General features: G+C 41.3%; 1 protein-coding gene across 2 annotated transcripts in view; it reads left to right on the forward strand.

Annotated features, from left to right (window-relative positions):
• LOC127236843 (voltage-dependent calcium channel subunit alpha-2/delta-3) overlaps nucleotides 1-15,723 on the forward strand; it is a 775,613-nt gene that overhangs the window by 527,914 nt on the left and 231,976 nt on the right. For both annotated transcript variants that reach the window (XM_051204755.1, XM_051204756.1), the window contains exon 12: nucleotides 8,365-8,443. In XM_051204755.1, the coding sequence (XP_051060712.1) occupies nucleotides 8,365-8,443 (79 nt within the window). The remainder of the gene's footprint in view (nucleotides 1-8,364; nucleotides 8,444-15,723) is intronic.

Here is a 15,723-nt window from a genome sequence, read left to right on the forward strand (position 1 = left end):
GGGAACCTCAGTTGAGAAAAATATCTATCCCAGGCTGGATTTGGGCAAACCTTGGGTACATTTTCTTGATTGGTGATTGATGTGGAAGGGCCCAGCTCACTGTGGTTGGCCCCATCCCTGGGCTAGTGTTCCTGGGTGTTATAAGAAAGCAGGCTGAGCAAGTCATGAGGAGAAAGTAAGTAAGAAGCACTCCTTCATGTCCTCTGCATCATTTCCTGTCTCTAGGTCCCTGTCCTGCTAGAGTTCCTGCCATGACTTCCTCAGTGATGGGCTGTTACCTTGAAGTCTAAGATGAAGTGAACCCTTTCCTCCCCAAGTTACTTTTTTGTAAAAGATTTATTTGTTATGTATACGGTGTTCTACCTGCATGTTTGCTTGCATGTTAGAAGAGAGCATCATCTCATTAAAGATGGTTGCAAGCCACTATGTGGTTGCTGGGAATTAAACTCAGGACCCCTGTAAGAGTAGACAGTGCTCTTAACCTCTGAACTATCTATCCAGCCCCACCCCATCCCCAGTTGCTTTTGATCATGGTGTTTTATCCTAGCAATATAAAATAAACCCTAACTAAGACAATGATCCTAGTAACCTACTTCACCGTGTTACATCATACCTATTAAAAAATGCAGTGGTCAAAATTTGTCACATGCTAGGGACTAAACCTTTATACCACAAGGCTTTTGGAGCATGTTTCAGATTTGATTCATGATAGTTACATATCTGGGAACCAAAACCTGTCGTCACTACTTGATATTTGGAAATTTTGGGGGAGAGAAGAGCAATGAAGGGTTGGCACACCCTACAAATGCAACACAGTGCTCATGGGTAAAAGTCTAAAGTTGGGGAATCCAATATGTGATTCAGAAGCGTTAGTGGCACAGATGATTTGCAGGCCAGTCAATATGCATTTGAGAATTATCTCTACTAGATACATTGTACTGGAGTCTGTGCATCAAAAGCCCCCAGTGCTTACCACACTGCCATTCTGTCTCAGGTCCTGGAATCTCATTTTTGTACCTTCCATGTGAAGGCCTTATTTGCAGTGACTTTTCTGGATCTAATGGTAAGCAGGCATCTGGTACTCTGCCATCAAGAAATGGGCATGTGAGCCAATAGACTTCTCTGGCACATTTTTTTTTGTGAGCATCTCAGAATGAGATTCCATTTCAATCATTCAAAGAATACACTTCATTTGGAGACAATTTATACTGAAAACTATAGGTTACATAAGCAAGAGTCCTCAACCTGGGGATCTAGATAACCTTAGAGAAATTGATTCTGAGATTTGGGGGAATGGGTCTCCAAAGCTCATGAAGGTTAGCTGAAATTGTGAATGTGTTTTAAAGGACAAGGTCTAGTGCATGTCTTGGACTCTGAAGGTTGGTAGATGTTGTGATCATTACATTGCTAGTAGTGGGAAATGTTATCTCATTGTCTTTTAGTGCTGACATGTTGAAAAGCTCTAGGAGGAAACCCTCCCCTTCACCCCTGAGAGTCAGTTTCCTCTTCAACCCAACCACTGGAGCCAGGGGGACAGGTGCCTAGGTTTCATTGTACTTGTTGAGTTTTGCTTCAGTGCATTGTCTGACACACAAGTAGAGGACAACAGAGGGTTATTTGGGGTCAAAGATCCTGGCCTCCCCTTTCTCTTATTATGTTCTCTAACTTGCTATCAATCACAGTGTCAGGAATGGGTAAGTCACTTCGTATTTCAACATCATCCTCAAGATCTCAAAGCTTGTAGGCTCCCCATGTATGGACTGGAACCATGGCCTCCTAGTTTCTGGTTGTTTTAACTATACCAGGAGTTTGTTTAGTCAGGGACAGTAAGATATACAGACATCATACTGCCATAAAGGAAAAGATCTATTACATCCATGCTTTGCAGGATGCACTGGGACTTGACTTATGATGCAAGAGGCTCACAGAGAAGTAGAGTTGCAAGACCACCGTGTGCAGGTCGGAAGAAAGGAATTCGTGGCACAAAAGCCTCTACTAGGATTCTTGAGGGGAGAAAGAGGCAATTAGATAATGCAGATAATTATTCTGGGCCCTGGGACACAGGGCTGTCCCAAGTCCTGCTGTACTTGGGTCTGGGTTTATTAGGGGAGATGAGAAATGGTCTAGGGAAAGTTAAAACCTGATAACAGGACAGGTGTTGTCCTGGGCTGTGGATGGGTTGTGTTTTGCTTGTTAAAGACACTGCAGGTGTAATTCACTATTTCCAAGGTCAGTACAGCCTGGGGCTGGAAAGAGCATTAAGACTACAGAGAACAGGAGATAGCTCATCCAATACAACACTTGCCATGCAAATGTGAGGGCCAAAATTTGGCTCCAACCACCACATAAAAGCCAAAGTGTAGAGAGCTGGGGGAAGGAGAAAGGGTAGTCAGCTGACTGGCTCATCATTTGCCAAGCCTGGCTGGTGTTTGCTGTTCCTGCCTTGTAGATTGACACAACTTCTTTAGAATGTCATCTTGATCCAACACCCACTTGATTGTAAAGCTCTTGGAGTTTAGATGGACACAACTCAACAGCATTCTGGAAATGACTCAACATCCAGACTGGCATCACTTCACTCAGGGCCCACCAGTAACCCCAGCACTCTGGAGGCCGAGACAGGATCTCCAGGACAAGCCTGCTCACTTGACAAAAAGTTTCAGCAGGAGACCCAGTCTCAGTAACTAGACAGGACAGACATCATGGATGATATCTATGATCAACTTCTGGCCTCTGAATGTACACCTACACATATGATGTACACATGTATGCCCACACATACATTTGAACATGTATGCATGCATATATAAACAGAATAATTATTAAACACAGATAATAGAATGTTGGAGTTAATGAGGCAACTGGAGCTACTATCTAATAAATCATGTCACCCTCCTTTGAAGATGCCATAGCTTGTCTTCTTCCCATTCCACTATACCAACCTCACTTGTGGGCCTGAGTGTATCCTTCACCTTACAAAATTTGTGATGAGGAAACTCAGCTTACACTATCTGACCCCTGTGCTATAAGCCTATAAATGACACTTCTTTCTAAATGGAGATATATTCATTACCACACATGAGGTATCAGACATTTGTGTTTGGGTGAAAAGATATTTGCAAACCCTTGGAGCATCCCTAAAGTGACAGACCATTTTTCATGATGATCTATGATATTCATTTGTTGAGATTTTATTACTTTTGTAATCTAATTCAATTTATCCCATTTTATTAACATTCAGGGCAACATTACCTTAGTTGTCTCTCTCATCCTCTAAATGAGTATGATGGCTTCATGATTAAAAAGCATTCTGTTCAATATAACTGCTTCCTGTGGAGTCACCATTCTCTGAGCCTGTCTCTCATTGCATTTTTGTGAAGATAAATATTGGCAGTGATTTATGAAGTGTGTGTGTGTGTGTGTGTGTGTGTGTGTGTGTGTGTGTGTGTGTTTGTGTTGGGTTTCAACCTCATCATCTGCTTAAAGATTAATATTTTATTCAGAAAACTATCAGATATTGTGGAAATGGACAAATAGCAATAGAAGTTATCAAGGAATATATTTTTGCTATGGTGCCAATTAAGAACATGATCAGTAACATCAAGCTGACTTCAAAGATAGAAATACATCATTGGGTGGATGCCTTTAATCCCAGCACTTGGAAAGCAGAGACAGGTGTATCTCTGTGAGTTCCTGTGAATACCAGGTTAGCCAGGGCTATATAGAGAAACCCTGTGTCAAATAAACTAAAAATGAAGATAAACATCAGTCTGAGTAAAATCTATAGTCACTCATCATTTTGAGCAACTCAAAAAGATGAGCACAGATTCCTTGTGCCTGCTACTCCCTAGTCACAGCTTAGGACCTACTAATATAGACATGCACAGGATCTGGTCTATTCTTGTAGCAAATGTCATTCACACTCTAACACGAAAGACTGCCTTTTCCTATGATAGTGTAGACTGTGTATGTGGGAAAGCACTGTCCCGATTATCTCCACTGCATCTGGGGGCAAGAGAGGATTGCTGTGATCTCACAGAGCAGCTGGGGCTTGGGGAACACATAGCACAGCAAGTGTGGAGAGTTGCTCCAACACCCACCCTTCTTGTGAAAGGAGAAAGGGTAGTCAGCTGGCTGGACTCATCGCTTGCCAAGTCTGGTTGGTGTCTGCTGTTCTTGACTTGTAGATTGACATAACTTCCTTAGAATGTCATCTTGATTCAACACCCACTGGATTATAAAGCCCTTGGAGTTTAGATAGACACAACTTGGCAATGGATACAGACACAGCTTTCTGGAAATGACTCTAGCATTTTCTTAATTCCCAGGCCCACATCCCTTCACCCTGGCCACATATTCCTGGCCACATATTTCTTCCATGTCACCAAGCAGGGACTCAGAAAACTGATAAGCTGTCCCTATCATATGTTGCTATGGGTGGTGGCAGTTTCCTTTCTGGTGTAACATGGACCTATTGGAATCCTATTGCAACTACCTCCTTTCCCCTCTTTGAAAAATAAGGCTTTTGGATCCAATAATTAGAGGCAATGGCATCTGTGTTTCCTGTCTTCTGTTATCCCTTCCTCCCCTTTCTTTTCTTCTCTTGTTGAACTTGCCCTCCTCCTGTTTCAGCCCCTGTATTTGCAGGACTACAGGCCTGCATCACTGTGCTCAGGACCCCTCAGAACCTCTGCTTATGTCAAATATAAGTGTACCTTTTATTTTTGAAAAAGAATGGGTTTGTTTTCCTTTGGATGAAATGAAGAGGCTCTGAAAGACTGCATTCAAGCACTTTATTAAACTTAGTTGGAGCTGTAGAAAGCACTTCAATGTGAGATCAGAATTAACTAGTGGTGTGAGTCAGGCACTCTTGTGCTCTGTGTTTGGGCTGTGACAATGAGAAGCACCTTTTGTGCCTGTGGTTGGGGAGCACAGAGGCCTAGCTTCTAGGAATGGCAGAGTAGATCCTGATGGGCTAGCCTGGCCTGTGCCATAGCTGCTGTTCATGACCTTCTATGCTGTCTGCTTGGTCTCAGCATTGCCCCGGACCTGACTCTCCTAGAGTTCCTTACTTACCATGAAAACAGCTGAGCTCACAGCAAACCAGTGAAAGTTGGTTTGATGGCACTTCCTAAGAAATGTGGCACATCAGGCTACTGGACTTGTCAGTGAGGAAATGAAGAGTGGTTGACCAAGTCACATTAAGCTTTGGCACTCCGTTAAATGAATGGTAGAGGAAAGCAGCTCTGGTTTTGACATATTAACATTTTCTATTTGACTTTCACTCTGATTTTATTCTTAGTATGCTCACCCAGAATTTTTCAGGCCATTACAATTTTATTTCTATCCTCTCATTTAAAATGCACTTTAATTGTTAAAACAATAGTCACGTATTTTTAACTCATTCAATCATTCTAATGATATAACAAATACGATGTAAAAATTGCAAGTCTCCTTTCGAAAAACAAAACCTCATTGCATGATTATTAGCCAATCAGGTCTGAGGAAATACTAGGATTTGATTTCTGACCATGATGTAATGAAGGTGAACATGCTTGCACTCTGTGCTGTATGTTTGCAAGTCATGCATTCTTCATTGCTCTTCTGCTTCCTGTCAGCTACAGTGACTGTTCATCTCCATGGGCATTTTGCCTACAATCTTGACTATAAGATAAATGCCTAGAGGTAGAATTACTGGGCCAAAAGAATTACAAATACAAAATGTTCTTGATATTGTTAAATTGCTCTCCAAAATGTTTTATACTTTGAAGTAAAATGCCTTTTCTTTTATGCTCAGTTGAAAGGCATTATTGTGAGGAAATGCAGGGCATAAACCCAATATCATCTGATTATGTTTATTTTCTAGGCAATGATGTAGCGAGCCATGTCCATGCTGCTTCTACTCAGATAAGGGGTCAGTCCACTGGGAGCCAAGCATCGTACATAAATGGAAACACTGAACATGATTCTGATTTTCTTTCATAAGCAATACAATAAAATAGAAAGCAACAAAACAAATAGAAAGCCTGTAAATCTCTCAGCAGAGTCCCTGACCCATGGATGGTGCTGACTGCAGAGGCCTTCCTTGCTGGTGGCGGTGGTGGGATTCACAGTGCTGACTTTCATTACTCAGTGCTTGTTAGTACAATTTTTCAGCAATCATGACTGATCTGAAGCTTGGCACAACCCTACTAGCTTTCCAAGTAGATTGCCACATTTTAAATCAGGAACTGTACAAGGTTGCCAGCAACCCAAACACTTTTCTGGGTTTTAACTATACGTCCAAGAGAGAACAGTTTCTGCTCACCCTCTTCATCCAGGCATCAAAAAGGCTGGCAGCCATGGCTACCTTTGCAGATTTACCCAGGGGTCCTTAACTGTAATGATGAATGAGTAGCTTCACAGTCTAGAGAACCATCTCTTACTCTTCCTTGCTAGCCTAAAAATAATAAAGATGCAAGCTTTTATCAGTCTAGTGTTTACCCTTTAACGAATTTAAATTTGAAATCAGTGCTAAGGATTTGCAAAGATCCTGAGCCCTATCTCAGGGGACTGGACTCTGGCCCTGGTCCTGTGGGTGCTGGCTCTTGTGAGCTTACAGTTGCTTGGGATATTGGGTTTTGTCAGACTGGGCAGCTCAGGAGAGTGAGCAGAGACACCTGCACTACCTGAGCTCTCAGAGATCTTATGATAGCAGACCTGGAAGAAACTAAGAAAGTCATTGTACTTAACTTACTTAACTGGGCCTTAGTTTCCCCTAATCAGAGAGATTCAGCCAAGTGTACACAGTGACCAGCAAGAGCAGCTTGTTGGCATGAGGGTGGCGCTGGCCATGTTTTGTATGCATAAAGTTAGGTTTTTGCCTTTATTTTTCCCCTAATGAGATTAAAAAACCCTTAATTTCTTTCCTCCCTTCCTTTCTTCCTTCTTCCTTCCCTCCCTCTCTCTCTTTCCTTCTTTCTTTCCTCCTCTCTTTCTTTCTTTCTTTTTTCTTTTTGTTTTTGTCATATCTCTGCTCCCAAATTTTATTACTAGAGTGATGCAGAAGAGAGCTGCATGAAGAAGTGAAGTCAATGAATGGGTCAGTACTAGCTCACCCTCCAAGGAGGAGCCTGTGCAGGAGCTGCGAGGAGTGGCAAGGGTCTGCCAGACACACAGGGACAGACTGATGCTTTGTTGCCATAGTATATTCATTTAAAGACCTCTTTCAGTTAGAAGTAGACCATGACCAAAAATTAGCCTCCGTGTTACCCTGCCCGATCAAAAGAAGTCCAAATGACACTGAAACTGCCATTTTCATAGCTGTGAACCTTTGTAAGCTTCCATCCATTTGGGCACTGTGTTCCATGGTGGCACAGCTAGGTGGCACAGCCCCTTCTTCCTCCCCATAAAAGGGGACTCTAATGGAAGAGGTGGTCTTCTAGACTGGACTACAAAAGTTACTAGTTTACCAAACTCTAGGAAAGGCCTTGGAGGAGCAGCAGTCATGTGGCCCACCAGGCTGTGTGAGCCAAGTGGAAACGGCTCGTGAAGCCTTTGATGCCATGTGTTAGGTTTCCTTCTTGTAATGCCTCATCTTCATGGTCTTCAGAGGAATGCACTTGGCCTACCAAGAGAGACTGGCTTGGATTATAGAGTGTTGTCTTCCTGCCCCATCATTCTAAACTTGTATCAAAGGGACTTAAACCATTTTTCTTCATTTTTCTTCTATCTAACCTTCTAGTACTACTTGTGGCAGATAGTGCTTTGTTTCAAAGAGTTCTGGCTGTGTGTGAGGGGAGGAGGCAATGCAAAATGTGATAGCTTTTTAAAAATGTAAGTTCTCTGCTCTTTGGGAGCTAATGTCTTAGGGGAACTAGAGAAGGACTCTGTAGGTCTCCTAGCCACAGGCAGTGCCTCTTGTCTCAGTTAATGACCTAAATCCCTACCAGCCCCTGTGGATAGTTAATGAGATTTTGCAGCCTGTGCTTTCTGTTGGGGAGAGACATTGAGGTTCTCACAGTGGAGTTTTTATTCTCTGGAACAGCACAGCCTGGGTTTTCTGTGGGAGTGAGGAAAACAGTTGTGGATTTGGTCTAGACCTGCATGATTCTCTTCCATTGGTGGAACACTGCCAGCTCTCCCACTTCTGGCCTGCATTGCCTGCCGAGAAACAACTACCATTTATACCATATGGCTACAAAGATCAAAGGCCCCCTGAATATATTTCTAGCTGACTGTACTTCAAATGTCTAAAATATGCTCCTACAGATGGGGATCATGGAGCTTGGAGGAGGTAAAGAACATGTGTGTTAGGCATGCATGTGGTCTGCACAGCATGGTGCAAGCAAAGGACAGCTCACCATGTCTCCTTCTTCTTTTTAGGTTCGAATCTTCACATACCTCATTGGACGGGAGGCTGCTTTTGCAGACAATCTCAAGTGGATGGCCTGTGCTAACAAAGGTGAGTCTCCCAAACATGCTTCACTCTGAATTGCTAGTCTCTGCTATACAGAATTAGCAGCACATATGGGAAAAGAGAGTCCTAAGAGAAGATGGCTATTTTTTATTGACAAATAGTAATAACATATATTCTTGGGGTCCAGTGTAATGTGTCAAAACATGTAGTAAGTAGTTAGAGTGACAAGCACACCCATCCCTACCAGGCTTTTTCTTTTTTTTTTCTTTTAGGACACCAACCAGCTCCCAAATCATGACATAGAGACTTGCTACTTTTGAATGGTTGGCCTAGCTTAGGCTCCTTTCTGGATAGCTCTTTTAACTTAATACAACATATTTATTCTGTTTTTTTTTCCCTTGCCTTTCTTGCTTCTGTGTACCTTACTTTCTTTGATTTTGTATGTCTGGCTGGCTGACTGGCTGGTGGCTGCCTGGCTTCTGGTCCCAGGAATCTCCCTTGTTCTCTCCTCTTTTCTTCTCTTGTTCTTTCTTAACTTATGTTTTTCCTACTTATTCTCTCTGCCTGCCAGCCCCACTTTTCCTTTCTCTGCCTAGCTACTGGCTGTTCAGCACTTTATTAGACCAATAGGATACCTTAGGCAGTTAAGGTGAAACAAATACTACTCATATTTACATAATTGAACACACATCCTTATGATGTTAAGCAAATGTAGCATAAACAAATGCAGCATACCTTTACACAGATAATGTAATGTTCTACAGAATAAACAAAAGCAACACCTCTTTGCTTAGTTAAAATAATATCCCAAAACATGTCCCCCTTTTTGTCTAAATAAAAAAAAAGATGTTAACTTTAACATAGTGAAGCTATATACAATAAGAACAGTTATCAAGTAAGAATTAAATTTACAATATCCAGCCCATTTGTATTTGGCAAATTCAGTTAAAAATACTCCATTATTAATTCTGTCTTGGTGAGTTCAAAGTTTTGTACCTAATTTACCTTCTATAATACTAAGTAAAACTGTAACTGTTAACTATCTAGTTTTCAATTCCATCAAAGACCCCAGAAGGATATAATATCTGAGTAAACAGGAAGTACTGAGCAAGCCACATCCAAACCTATAGAAAGGATAGACATCTGGCTTCCTGGACAGTCACTCAAGGTTCCTTTATAACACTGGGGCATCTGTCTTTGACCTACATGCACAGAATATTTGTCAGGTTCTTCTATGAAGCAGGAATTTCTTTTGGCAAAGTTTGGTGGTGGTTTTCCTTTGTGTTCTGGTTGTCCATTTTACTGCATATTGTCAGCAGTCAAGGCAAAAGAAGTTTTGTTTTGTTTTGTTTTGTTTTGTTTTTGTTTTGTTTTGCCTGAATGGATATCTTTTGCTACAATGAAAGCAAACTCCCTAAGTAGTTTCTTTGATGCCCATCATCTCTCTCACCTAAATTGGTGCTGCCAGGAGCAGATGTGTAATATTGTCAAGAAAAGGCTTAGGTTATTGAACATCTGAAATACCATATTTTGTAGGACCTTGAAGTGTTTAAAGACCATCAATCTAAATATATGTTTAATCTTGAAAACATCCATAACATAATTACAAGTTGAATTATTATATATCAAAATCCATATGTAAAAAATTGAGGTTAATAGTTGTCTTTTTATCCTATATTCTATTCCTATGTCTCTATTAAATTATGACAAACATCCATAACCTACTGAATGACCAAAAGCTACACACCCTACCTCTGGGAAATGTAGGCATTGTGTTTTCTAGACTGCTTCCTGATGTCTGGGGTTAATGACATCTTTATGGAACCTGGGATGATTGAGATAATGGTCAAATCCTGGGAATACTAGTTATACAATTTGTTGCCCATTCTCTGAATGGAAAAGTGCAAGGCTTGTCTACAGTCCTGGCTAGAATAGTCTGAGACTGGACCATCTCAGTCAGAAGCCTTGAAGCTATTCTTGATGCAGAACTCTGAAAAAACGGCAACAGAGGCATTCTGAGAGGCTCGGTCAGCAGAGCCACATGTTTTCATTGGTGTCTGGTCTCTCTGCTCTCAACAGGCTTTGGAAAGGTGACATACATATCTGTGTTAACACTGGTATGAGTATGGACTGTTTGTTGTATAGAAGTCAGCCAAAGATGATTTTATAGTTTTATGTTAGAGTAAGTAAAATATATATCACCCGTTTTGTAGTTTTTCTTAGTTTGTTTCTTTACATCTAGATGTACCCAGGGTTTTTTTTTGGGGGGGGGAGGGGGAGTCTTCCCAATCACTATTAACATTGACTGAATCCACAGTCTTTTTTTCCCTGGGGAAACAAAAGCATGACTTCTTCCCCAAAGCAAGACACTTTTTGACCTCCACTTTAAAGTTATGGCATTCCTAGAGTATCTAGACCATTTTAATTCAGCAGTCCCTCTTACAATCCACTGTCTCTTAGCAATGTTCACTCATCAGCATTCACAACTTTCAAAATCAACACAACAACATACAAGAATCAAAGTCCCTGTGTATCTCCCATCTCTATATGACTTAAAGTATTGACTCTTTTCTGTGACTGTCTATACCCATGTTATTTTCTTTCTTTAGCCTGCACACATTTTTAAACACACCGTAACCTATTTAGAGGATTTTTTTTCACTTCAACCTGCTTTATTGCATATCTCTAAACTTTTATGTCTGCATGAGCAAGTAAGCTCTACCACTGTGTCCTCTGCATGGTTTTGGCAGCTGACTCCCATCCCTCTTCAGGTCTGTGAGAGCTGAGCCTTACACAGCTCACAGGCCTGGTCCAGAGGTGTGTGTGACTGGGAACTGCATTCAGCCCTTCACCTCGGGGATTCCAGTGCCCACACTGCCTCTTCCACTATCTCAGGCCCTGTGTGGAAATCCAGGCCTCACATCAGAGTGCTGCATATACTAGGCTTCCTCTCGTAGTCCACTAACAAGCTCCCAGGTCATTACACAGAGACTTATTATTAGGTTTAAACGTTTGTCCTAGCTTAGTCTCAATTCCAGCTAGCTCTTTTAACTTAAATTAACCTGTTTCTCTTTATCTACCTTCTACCTCAGGACTTACTATGTTTCTTATTTACTTAATTCTCTGCTTCTCTATGTCTAGCAAGCTGGTTGCCACCTGGCTTTTGGCTCCAGGCCTCTTCCTTGTTCTCTCCTCTCTGATCTCATTCTTTATTAACCTAGCTTTGTCCTCTCTTTGCCTGCTAGCCCTTCCTATCCTTTCTCTGCATAGCTACTGGCCAGTCACCTTTTTAGCAGACCTATCAGATGCCTTAGACAAGCAAGATGAAACAAAAGGAACATATTTTTACAAAATTAAACACACAACCTTACATCAATAAGCAAATGTAACCAAATGTAACACATCTTTGCCTAGTTAAAGTAATATTTCATAGCACCCTTCACCTCAAACACTTATTATTTTCTTGTGTTGGATAAATTCAAAATCCCCTCTCTTGGTTATTTTAAAATACACAAAAATTAAGTGTAGTCACCCTGCTGTACTGTAAGAATGCTAAACTACCTATTTGATAATATGTAAATAAATAAATATATATTCCTATTTAACTGTATTTTATAACCCTTTAGCTTCTGCATATGACTTAGAATGAACAAGAAAGCTGTAATTCTAAGATAAAATCCATTTCTAAATTATCTTTGAGGAGTGTCTAATAACTCTTCCCAAAATATGTTTCTGTATTTTGAGGTCCCAGTCAAGTGGCTATGTGAGTTTTCTGTTTAGTGGTAGCTGAGTAATCCTGGAAGAGCAACTGTGCAGAGGTGTTTACTGTGCTCCAAATATCCATGCTCCATTACCATTCCCAGTCTCCCAGCATGCCTTCAAAACACATTCTTGTAGTCTAAAGGAATTCAACCTGGGTTAAATCTGAGGTTAAGCATCCAGGAGCTGGCTTGGGTATCCACACTCTTCCTTTTGCTTCCATGAACTCTGGAGCTTCATGTTCCAGATGGAACAGAGATAGACTCAGCAACTTTCCCACACTCAAATCCCTGAGTGAGTGGATAGATAGCTCTGGTACACACTAAATGTATGCCAAGACTCTGTGTGGATTGATATTTGGCCACAGGACTAGTGAAATTAACTTTAATTTGTATTTAGTTTAATATTCAGCATGGGAGTACTAATAGTTCTTCCTTTGAATTCTTAATTGGCAAATACAAACTATATATGGTGCAGAGCATGATTTTCTGAGATAGGAATATACTGTGAAATGGACAAATCAAGACAATTAATATGAATTCCATTGCCTGTACTTGTACTGAGAACAGATTCTGGGTGATTTTCAAAAATATAGACATTGTCATTAACTGTAGTCTCTACATTGTGCAGTAGAGGTCTTGTGTTTATTCTTCCTTTAGAACTGTAATTTTGTATCCCATTCTTCTTTTGGTTCTTATTAAACAGAAGGATTACTGAAATGGCGCATGCTAGGTTCAGTAGTTCAATACTAGTTCATAGGTGCTTAATCATTTATGAAATTTTTATTTATGAAGTCAATTTATTACCAATCCTAGCAGTGTATCAGAAATAATGTGTGGGGCAAAGACCAGGAATAGGAGTAACAGGCACTTCTAGTTTTTGTAAGGACTTCTCTAATTTTTCTATATGGCCAAGAAAGATTTGAACTTTAAATCCAGTATCTTGGATTTTAAACCCAATCTCTACCATCTGCTATTAGGATGTCTCTGAGCTCTATCACCTGCAGAAGGCAACACAGGTGGTGTAATAGCCACTCAATACAAAGGTTGTAGGCAGGAAGGGAGGTCATTTGAGTCACACTAGTAGCTCTGTCCCTAGAACATGAGTGCTCACAATATTCCCTTGTGGCCAGTGACCTATAGATCTGGTTTCCTTCCCCTTGGAGACCACAGGCTCCATTAGAGAAGCCTGGACTCTGACTTCATCTTGGCTGCCTGACAGAGTCCAGCCTCAAATTTTACTCAAGAGCAGGTGCTCCTGGGATAGCTTGCAACATAAGTTAATTATTCATATTCATAAAAAATGGGTGTGCTGGTCTACAGTAGTTTGTACTGATTGACTTAGGTGGTCTATCCTTTTACTGGCCTTGTAAGCTATAATTCATCAAGATGGTAGTGTTTGGATTTTAGTGGAAGAAAGAAAATGTGATGAAAGTTTTACAGGTCTCAGCTGCAGTTTTGATGACTTTAGAAAAACCTAACTTTATTTTGAGCAACCAAAGTTGTTTCTCTGCATAAAAAAAAGGAATGTTCTGGGAAAAGAAGGGAGTGACTCAGAAGCTTAAGTGAGAAGGAAGGTCAAGAAGTCCCAGGAAAGACCAGGGAAGATGTATTTTTGCTTTCCCTTTCCTTTGTGGAGTTTCTTTACATGTCTACATTATTTTTCTCTGGAGATAGATCTTCCCTGCTTTGTATATGTGTGTGGTTTGAAACAGTCTTCCTGTACTGTCTTGTCTATTGCACAAGGTGAGTTATGCAGGAGACATGGTAGATCAGATAGCTTCTCCCCTGGACACTGACCAGCAAATCTAAACTCTTAACTTGAAGCCTCTCTTCCCCAAAAAGGTTATGTCACCCAACCTGGGTCACTCCTTGAGGCATGTGCAGAGGTAAGCCCACAGAGGGAAAATAGAGGTCAGCAGGGACAGAGTAACTTCTTAGAGTTAGGCAAACAAGCCTGCTCCCATAGTGCTTTCTCTTGGCTTTTCCTATCATCCGCTGCTTCTATTGGAATGGTCTTTTAAGTGCATTAGGAGAGAGCATGAATGTTTCCTTGAATCTCTGAAGTAGCAAGTGGTACAATTATTTTTGTTTGTAGGTTGGCTTGCCTCCTGAAAGTATCCATCATCTTGCTCATCCCAGGGTCATATGTTTGGCTTCGTTTTGGGAGCAGGTGCAGTGGAATGGAGGAGGCAGGGGATAAGGAAATTGAGTTAACCCCAGACTCCCTTTGACAGCAGAGGCCCCTCTGTGCATCTTAGAACTTTGTTGACATTTGAATAGGGAGTAAGTTATGCTTCCCTATTCCCTCCTTTCTGTGGTCATGGCAAAAAACAAAATTCCTCTTTTGTTTTTATTTTTAAAAGCATTTTATTTTTATCCCTGTCGCACCAGATTGCAATTTCCCCCATAAGCTAATAGGCTCTTAGTCATGGGTAACTGCTTTTACTGTCTGTCCAACTGATGAAAGTTCTTCAAATTGGAATCTTATCTTAATCAACTACTGCTGCATCATAACTTCATTTTAATTGTCATTTCTAAGAATCTTTGAAATATTGTTGTAAGATAATTTAGTGAAGCCAGGACGTAGCTCTAGAGTTTATTTAGCCTATAAAGTTTATAGGTTCAGAAGATCCATAGAAGTAAGCATAGCTGTTAGAGGGGTAGGCCTTGGGAGCCATTAAAATACCCTTGTCCCTGCTGGAATCCCACCTCATCACAACCAAGGTTCTCAACATTTTCACCTTTGTGATTCAACTTTTCCTCTGATGGGTTTGGTGAACAGAAAGTCACTGTCTGGCTCTCTTCGAAGTCACACTCCCAATGACAGTGTTAGGTTCCGCTCATCTGCACGCATGTAAACACTGGCTTCAAGTTGCGTCAGTCATGAGGTTTTTATCCATGTAACTTCAACAAGCAAGTATTCCTCTATGGTCATTAATTAAATCTTTGTTTATGGTTACATGATGGAGACAGCAAAGCATTTTCATCTCAAGTGACATGGGGTCCGAGTCCCCACCCACCCCTGTTCCATGTTTTTCCCCTGACTCAACCAAGTTCTTCAGTGAAATGAACTGTCAGCATCCCAGACTCGAGAAGACCAGGAAAAGGCCAACATTAAGCCTGCTGACAGGTTGAGCTGCCTGACCACAGAGTGACCCTGAAGGGGACAAGGATAGTGAGGACCATTATGCTGTCCCTGGATCCCTGGTGTTCAAGGACCTACTGTCTAGGCATAAAATCTTCCTTAGAAGCCTGGTAGCCATGGAAACAGTTCATATCCAGTAGGCCCCAGATACTTTCCACTGGAAATGGATGCATGGTGGGGGGGACATTCATGGGTGTTAGTTCTCTGCCTCCTTTACCAGGCTGGCAAATCCAGGGAGGCTCAGAGCATATTAGTTTGTTTCATTTTATGCCTAAGTAGGGCCTGTCCTGAGGGAACTATTCCTAATGAAGCAAAGCAGCATGTCATTTTCAAGATGTTCAAGCAATCCCTTCCACCGGAGACAGGCTTGGGCAGTTTAAATGCTGGATTCACAGCACTGCAGAAACACACAAACTGGG

Source organism: Phodopus roborovskii, unplaced genomic scaffold (genome assembly GCF_943737965.1).
Source record: "Phodopus roborovskii unplaced genomic scaffold, PHOROB, whole genome shotgun sequence".
In the NCBI taxonomy this organism is placed as follows: Eukaryota; Metazoa; Chordata; class Mammalia; order Rodentia; family Cricetidae; genus Phodopus; species Phodopus roborovskii.